Genomic DNA, 8,508 nt, shown 5'->3' on the forward strand with positions numbered 1-8,508 from the left:
ATGACAATAATCACAGTAATAATAACCACAGCATTCACAATTTGCTAAAAGCACATTTTATCAACTATCAAACAGACATAGCAGGAGTCCAGACAACAAACGCTAAAACCATTGCTGACCATCTGTCCGTGTGGTTTACAGACATGAGGTAGAGCTGATGAGTCGTACCTGCTCGATGAATGGCCTCTATTATTCTGTTTGGTTGTAGAAGTATCATATTCCATTGGCAAAGATCATTGCGTATTAACACAATGTGTTATTATTGGTAAGTTTATTGAAATGTAAATGCAGAGGACAAGGTGACCTAGATTTTTATCAGTAGAGAAAGGGCATGAATTCTGCTTGTGTGGAAGTAGGGAAAGAATCAATTCTTTGTTAAACGTAAATCACTGAAAGAGGAGACCGGTGCTAGAAGGTATAAACACTCATATGGTACAACTTTAAGTAAAATTACAACAGCACACCCCTTTTAATCAAATGGGAAATGAAATTTGTACTTTGTATAAGCCAAATGCAGTGAACGTTAAAATGGGAAAATGACTTTGAGACCTTATGCAGTTGCCATAATATACAAGACACAAAATAATGTCATACATAATAGTTCCTCCAATGTAACAGTAACAATGGCAAAAAATAAAAATAAATAGTTTTAGTATGGTTTAGTGTTTACATTTATAATCGAAATACTGTACGTGTACAAAAACACAATTCAAGCACAAATTATATTAATTTCCTGTAAAGGATCAATAAAGTATCAATCAATCAATTAATGTGAAACACTGATTGATAAATAGTTTTTGGGAACTATTTAGGAATAGGGATTAATTTCTCCATTAAATAATACAAATGTACCTCATCACAAAATCTATTACAACCAAGAGTTTAGCAAATGCGCTGGATGAATACCTTCAATTATTAAAAAAAAGTAATAATTGTAAAATAAACGGTCATAGCTGCATATTAACAATACTTATAATGTTCCTCACCAAACAACAAAAAACATCAAATTTATACAATACAATCAACACTACTTCAGTTGTGAAGATCTGCTCTAACTAGGGAAAATTAACCAACAGCAGAATTTGTATTAATGTCACTAAATAGGGTACGCTTGTACAAAAATCCTAATGAAAGAACACGCATATGAAATCGCATCACATTTGAATGCATGGGTTTGCATCTTAAAAGACGAAATTTAATTTGTCACTGTTGTTTTATTGTCTTCAACCAACTGCCGGAAATTAAAAGTAGCACCATTTTCGCTTAATCTCTCAAGCCAAGGTAAAGCTCTGTTGAATTGCAATTTTTCTATGTTTTCCAGTTGCCCAGCAGAAATCGGGAGGTGAGGTATGGCACCATTTTGAATTACAGGTATTTCATTCATCCTCACACCCAAACCATTAGTGAAAGAGGTATACTGGCTCCAGAGGCCTAAGGAATTTCCATTACGCACTTTACCCACAACATCTTTTGGGGAAGAGTCCTGGAATCGCTCGGAATTGGATCTAAGGAATGGATCATCAACAGAAAGTCTGCGACCCCATCTGGCTGGAGAACTGCTCCACATGTGAGTTCCCATATGAACCTAGATGGAAAACAGGATGAAAAATTAAGTAGATAGTTGGTCATAAGGTATCTGGGATGATACAAATGATTCTATACTAAGTAACAAAATACACATTGGCACCTTTAACAACCTTTAACTGGTGTACCTTCAAATTTCCTTTAGTGGTAAATGCACGTCCACATATGTTGCAGGAGAATGGTTTCTCACCAGTGTGGGTTCTTTCATGAATTTGCAGTGCACTTGAAGAAGAGAAGGTCTTCCCACAAGTGTGGCAGAAGTTCTGTTTAGCTGTTCGCTGAAGTGGTGTTGCTGTTAATGCTGGTGTAGAGAGTACAGGTAATGTGGAAGCTGCTGAGCTAACTATACCTGTGGGTGACTCTTTAGGATCTTTTTTGGTGAGCCCATTGTGTTCAATCCTTTTTGAGGGAATGATTGGTTCCATTGAGGGTAGAAACTGGTTTGGTGAAAAAATCAGGATCTGATTTGCTGGCTCAAACAACTGTGAATCGCACATCTGGTGGGTAAGCATGTGCTGTTTAAGGTTACCTTTGGTTGAGAACCCTCTGTTGCATGCAGTGCAGATGAATGGGCGCTCTTTGGTGTGACTTCGATAATGAATATCCAAAGCACTTTGACAGGCAAATGTCTTGTTGCAGATATCACAAACATTGCTTTTCAGGGATCCCTGCTCATTAAAGGGAAAAATCATGGTCAAGCTATCTTTTGGTATATCTCCATCTAGTAACCTAGACACTATAAGATTGGGCTGTAGGCTTGAGCTGTTTGATTCAGCAGATTTCAGGTTTCTGTCAGTTGTAGTGTTTCCTTGCCTTTCATAAGCAGAGCCATTGGGGGAGGATGGGTTCCAGTAGGGTGTCATCTCAGTGTTGGCCGAAATCCTTCTCCTTAAACTCTCATGGTCACTATCTAGTGAAGATGATCTCTGGGCTAAGCAATCTCCATCCACTGATCCATTCCCCATAGTCAACTTATTGGTATTTGACAAATTCTCCACATTCGAAACTGCAATCTGACTCTCTGACCCAGTTGCTCTGGTGAACTCAGAAGAAGCAGGTGAAGAACATAGACTGTCCGGTAAAGAGTCTGGGTATTTTGTATAGGATGCACCTTCCATAATGTCCATGTTCTCACTGGGCAAGGTATCCTCTTCCAAGGTCCTACCTTCTACAGATTCAGCATCCTGATCCATGGGTTCTGCACAGCTATCATGCAATGGGACATTAGGAATGTGACTATCCATATGCATGTGGATATGCTGCTGTAGAACCATTGCATTTGTAAACTTGTCTTGACATATGGGGCAAGAATGCTGTATTCTAAGAGGTGGCATGGAACAATGAATGCTATAGTGTGTCTTGAGATTGCCCTTGGTTGTAAAAGCCCGTCCACACACTCTGCATTTGAATGGCCTTTCTCCGGTATGTGTGCGGTAATGCATTTTAAGGGCACTTTGACAGCTAAGAACCCGGTGGCAGATTCCACACTCATTTGGGTCAGACGACTTCTTGTCAATGTTTTCTACTAACTGCTCCAGCTTTGAAGTCTCAGGTGCTCCAGGAGTATTTGGAAGACTTCCAAAAAGAAATTTGGTTTCAAGCTGCTCTGATTTTAACTCAGTTATTAAGCTTGTATTGACCGAGGTATTAATAGCAATCTCATCTCTTGAATCTTTCCCTGAGGAGCTTAGTAAGGTAGCAACACTCAAGGGTTGTGTAACCTCTTGAAATTTCTCATTTGAAATTAGAGGAGGGCTACAACCAAATCCCCCTTGATGCCCATTACTTCTCTCACACACCTCACTGACAACAGGACTATAAGGTTTAGTTACTGATACCCCTTCATCCTCTTTTTTAATGATGGGTAGAAGACTTGGCAAAGATGATGGAAGCCTAAAGCCAAGTGAGTTACCCACTAAAGGTTTACTATCCAACCAGTTGAGAGCAGGCTTCTCAGGAGGCAGAGACATGCCATATGGAATACCTGTGCTGGTTGGGACCTTATCTAAATGCTCTGGAACCGGATAAGGATTCATTAGTATGTTAGGATACTTCTCCTTGTGACGATGGAAATGGACCTTCAGATTTCCACGGGTGGAAAATCGATTTCCACATATGTTACATTTGTAGGGTCGCTCTCCAGTGTGAGAACGCAGGTGTATTTGCAAAGCACTATCACTTCCAAATACTTTGGCACAGAACCTGCATTTGTGCTTGAATGTACAATCTTCAGCTGGTCTCTTGTGTTCACATAAACTCACAGTGAGGGGTTTGGCTTTCCTATGTTGGGCTAGGGCAGTCAAAGCATTCAGGTCCTCCACAATTGCCCCAATACTAGGCAAGGAGTTCGCAGAAATATTAAAGCTGTTTGGTTTATGGGGTAATTCAAGTTTGTTTAGAATGGAATCTGTAATTGAAGCAGGAGATTGTGAAGGCAATTTTAAATGAGCTGTGCCATCAACTGTATCACTGAGTGTGTTACCATGCAAAGACTGATTACTACACAGATCACTACCAACATTCGATGGCAAAGGGTTGCCTCTGTTTTCATCAGTCAATTGGGAGTTTCCTTTATCACCCTTTAAGCCATCTCGGGCGTTTTGCGAAATAACATGTTTAGACTGTTTAGCAGTAGTAGCTAGGTTTTCTACAAGCCCCGCAGTTGCTGTCTGTTGTTCAGAGAGGCGTGAGCTAAGTTTTATCAGTGAACTGGTTTGAGACAGACCACCATCGGTGTTTATGGCCACAGGTGTATCAGAATTTTGGGCTGCTAATAGCATTATTTGATGTTGAATTTCTTCAATTAGTTTTAGCTGCTGCACTTGCTGTTGCTGCAGTGCTAACAGCTGCTCAATCAAACCAGAAACGGCCATTTTGCTGTTGCTAGCGTTTCTGAAACTTGTCTTTGGATTTAAACTAGTTTCGAGTGAGAACTGAGCAACAGCAACTTTGGTGTTTTCTAGGTTCTCAATGAAGACATTGCTGTTAATGGCTGATGATTTACATAACTCAAGTAAGGTATTCTCTTGGGGTAGTAAAGCTGGGTATGCTAAGCTAATGCCATCAGCATTATCACTGTTTTCATTATTATTATGTAAATAAGACTTTTTGGCAATGTCATGACTGTTGTTTTCAAATGTATGTAAGGATTCGTCAACTTCCACTGATATTCCATCAATAGAAAAGTCACAAAGTTCCTCTTTAGTGTCATTACTTGTCACTCCATCCAAATGCTCCTCAGTGTTGAAGAATGGTGAATTAATTGTGAGGCCAGAAGGTGGAGAATCTAAGCTTTCGTTTTCACTTACTATTAGAACTAAATGATCTTTCAAACAGTCTTTCTGATGTTGGTATAGGTCTGTTATACTGGAAAATTCAGCACAGCATTGTTCACAAATATGGACATCGCAGGTTGGAATGGGGTCATTCTCCATTGTATGATCTGAATTTCAAGAAAGAAAAAAGATATACATTTTTATATTAGATCATATTTGATAGCAACTCATTGTAAACTTAAAGCACAGTAGTAGCCTGTATCTCAGATGTAACACAATTCATGACATGGTGGGAAAATAAAAGTATTATTATAAAATGACTTCCTAGCAAGCAAGTAATAATTATTTGCATATGATTATTTAGCAAAAATCTGTTTACATTTTACAATAACTTCATGGCATTTTCATACTGATTTAAAATTATGTAAATACAACAGCTTTGTTTCAAGTGCATATTTAGGATAGCCTTAACATTGTAAATGCATATGTGGATTGATTAAGAGGTTTTGTTTTAGATTTTAATGATACAACTTTTTTTTTTTTTTTTTAATGAAATGAAAGACAAGCAGGCCCCAGCAAAAACTTTGAGAAGCTGATATCATAAAAGAAGGTTTGATTTTAAGGGTTATTTAATCAACTATATCACTATAAACAGATAATGTAAAGTTTAACAGCAGGAACTATCTATTAATAGGGTACAATAATAATATATATTTTTCTATACTATTTACAACAATGGATTTATTATGAAAATTAATGCATAACAGGGTTGTTAGCAACAGAGTTGCAGATTAAACTAGCCTAAATTAAACTGTAGGGACTAGCTAGTTTGTGACAAAATGTTGTTTATAGATGTAGATACATTTTTATTTCCCATTAATTCAAGAAAAACAAAAGATTATGTGACCATTTCCAATAACTTTGGTAATAGAGTTAAATGGCTGAATTTGACAAAGTCAGTCAAGCAACAATTTAAAAATGTAGGAATTTCAGAATGAGAATTTACTTGTTTTCCCGCCATGCAGGTAAAATTCAAATTATGTTACTTTCTGGGTGTCACAATTCTTATGGAATGTTACATTTTTGTAATATGCTGAAATTCATGCAGTAACAAGATTGTGTTAAAAATGTGGGACACAACTCAAGATGGACTAGTATGATATTAAAAACGTACAGATTTTTAATACGTTTTTAGGTTTGAACATTTGTAAAGAGCGTGTGTTATATTTTAAAAATTTCACATTAAAGCTGTTACAATGCAAACATAATTTTTCTTGTTTTCTCATTTTGTTACAACTTTTCCTGCTACCATAACTTTCCCTGGTATTAGGGGTTAATGTAACAGTGATGCTCTTTGAGTTCAACACCAGTTAATGAAGTGATGTATTATAGGCTATATTAAAGATCATATCCTACAGATCTCATTATGACTGACAGTTGCAAGAGACAAATGTAGTTGCTTTGTAAAAACCCTGCTTAAAAAAATGATTGTACTCATTCCCTACCTCTACCTCTTCCTTTTCTTTTTTTTTTAACGCCCTCTGCATGCCAGTTCAGAAAGTGATACAGAACTTACCGATGAGAACATACTGTGGCTTCGCTTGTTTCCTCCGGGACATGCTGGAATAAAACCTGTTTACCTCCCTGAAGAATCCACAAGTGTCCTTTCATCAAAATGAATCAGTGTCCAACCAAAAGCATCCTTGTCAGTGAGCCCCGGTCTGGGTAAATCTACCGCGGGACTGTTTACATATTCATCATAACTGAGACATAATAAATTAGCAGAAATGAAGTTGCGATGATCACACGGGAATGTGCTAATCCCGGTGATGTCAGCGAAGAATTAAAAAAAAGTTACAAGGAAAAGTCGTTCATACATCACCGCGCTGTCGATCACAATATCCAAATTAAACACATTCCCACAACTCAAAACATGAGAACTCCAATACCGCAAATCCATGAGGAAATTCTTTGACAGCGTTTAGAGTTCAGCCCCGCCCTTCGATATTCCTATTGGCCAACACGTTTCACGACCACGCCCACCAGCGCTCCTATTGGTCAGTGCGTTTCAGATAGGCGTAGACTGTGCTCATTAAAGCGTGTATGAGAGCATGAATCAGTGGCTGCTAATGTAAAGGATAATTGTTTCACCACCCGCAACACAAAACCACTGTGATGTAACCGAGTAACACATTATATATCTTTCATCATGCTAAACATATAAATAGTTAATGGACCTTTATAGCATCACACTTTAATTCCATTAATGCATTTTAACTAATCAACTGTTAAGCATTAAGCTTTATGATGATATTATAGAATTTATTATAAAGTGTTTGAATTATAAATTATTATAAAGAATTTCTGTCTGTACTTTGAAATATTAAATTCACTGTAAACCTTTTGTCGAAGTTTTTCATGGGCTATAATTACAGCATGTAACAAAAGGTCTAATCATAACCGAGTCATCATTTACTCACCCTAATGTCAGACAAACCATTATGAGCTTCTTCCTGGAGATGTGAAGATGTTTTCCACGCAATTACAATGAACAGGGAATCTTTCAAGCGTCAAAGGACGCAAATCACACACACACACACAAAAAAACGTGTCATTAATGTTGTCATGCACAATATGGTGACCGAGAAGTGCAAAACAAATCACAATTCTGAAAACAAAATAACAAATTACAAACGCAAATGCAAGTCTAAAAAACAAAATTTGTCGTTGTGTTTTCTGACTTGTTTTTTTGTTTTCGAATTTGTCGTGTTTCTGACTTGTTATAATGTTTTCTGAATTGTTATTTTGTTTTTTAGACTTGCATTTGCGTTTGTAATTTGTTATTTTGTTTTCAGAATTGTGATTTGTTTTGCACTTCTCGGTCACCGTAGATAAGTCTTCTGAAGACGTTTGGCAACTTTGTGTGAGAAGCAGACCGACATTTAGGTCGTTATTATTCTCTTCCCTCCAGTGAGCCATTAACCACTGCGAACCGACCATTGAGTCAGTGAGTCAACTCGAGAATCTGATCAGTTCGGTTCGTGAACGAATCATTTTCAACTCGTTTCTTGTAGTGAATAACAACTAACATTGGGGGTCTTTCCCTCGCACAAAACTCTCCGTTCGTTATAATCGCTAAACGGTCTTTCGTGGAACAATTGAGGAAGATTTGAAGAAAGTCATACGGTTTGAATAACACAAGGATGAGTAAACAGTGACAGCTTACATTTTTGGGTGACCTCGCTATTCCAGCAAGACTGAAACTTAAATAGATATTAGAATAAATAAATAAATAAATCGTATATATATTTGTAAAGTTTAATTAGCCTATGCTCAGTGCTTTATTTAAATTCACTTCAGGTTGATGTTCTGTTTACAAATAAATGGTATTCGATGCAAATAGCTTTTTCTGTTAAAAAATAAATAAACAAAAATGAATGCAAAATAATAAAAGAAAAGGGGAAATTATATCATCCATAATTCAGTGCTGTTTAGCCAGTCTGCCTTACAATTATTTTTTAGCATGTTGTGCCTTTGGTTGGCAACACAAACACATTCATTATTTCCAGTCCACTTTTGATTAACTCATTCACCTCTAAAACCACAAACACACACACACACACACACCATGCGCAAAACTCCGCATTTG

General features: G+C 37.2%; 1 protein-coding gene across 1 annotated transcript; it reads right to left on the bottom strand.

Annotated features, from left to right (window-relative positions):
- Positions 1-955: 955 nt before the first annotated feature.
- LOC107659864 (sal-like protein 1) lies at positions 956-6,782 on the bottom strand. Its single transcript, XM_016448958.1, has 4 exons — positions 6,737-6,782; positions 6,436-6,622; positions 1,713-5,026; positions 956-1,585 (listed from the first exon to the last, which is right to left on the bottom strand). The coding sequence occupies exons 2-4, from the start codon at positions 6,476-6,478 to the stop codon at positions 1,196-1,198; spliced, it is 3,747 nt and encodes a 1,248-aa protein (XP_016304444.1). The 5' UTR covers positions 6,479-6,622; positions 6,737-6,782; the 3' UTR covers positions 956-1,195.
- Between the last annotated feature and the right edge of the window lie 1,726 nt (positions 6,783-8,508).

Source organism: Sinocyclocheilus anshuiensis, unplaced genomic scaffold (assembly GCF_001515605.1).
Source record: "Sinocyclocheilus anshuiensis isolate Anshui unplaced genomic scaffold, SAMN03320099.WGS_v1.1 scaffold1445, whole genome shotgun sequence".
Lineage (NCBI taxonomy): Eukaryota > Metazoa > Chordata > Actinopteri > Cypriniformes > Cyprinidae > Sinocyclocheilus > Sinocyclocheilus anshuiensis.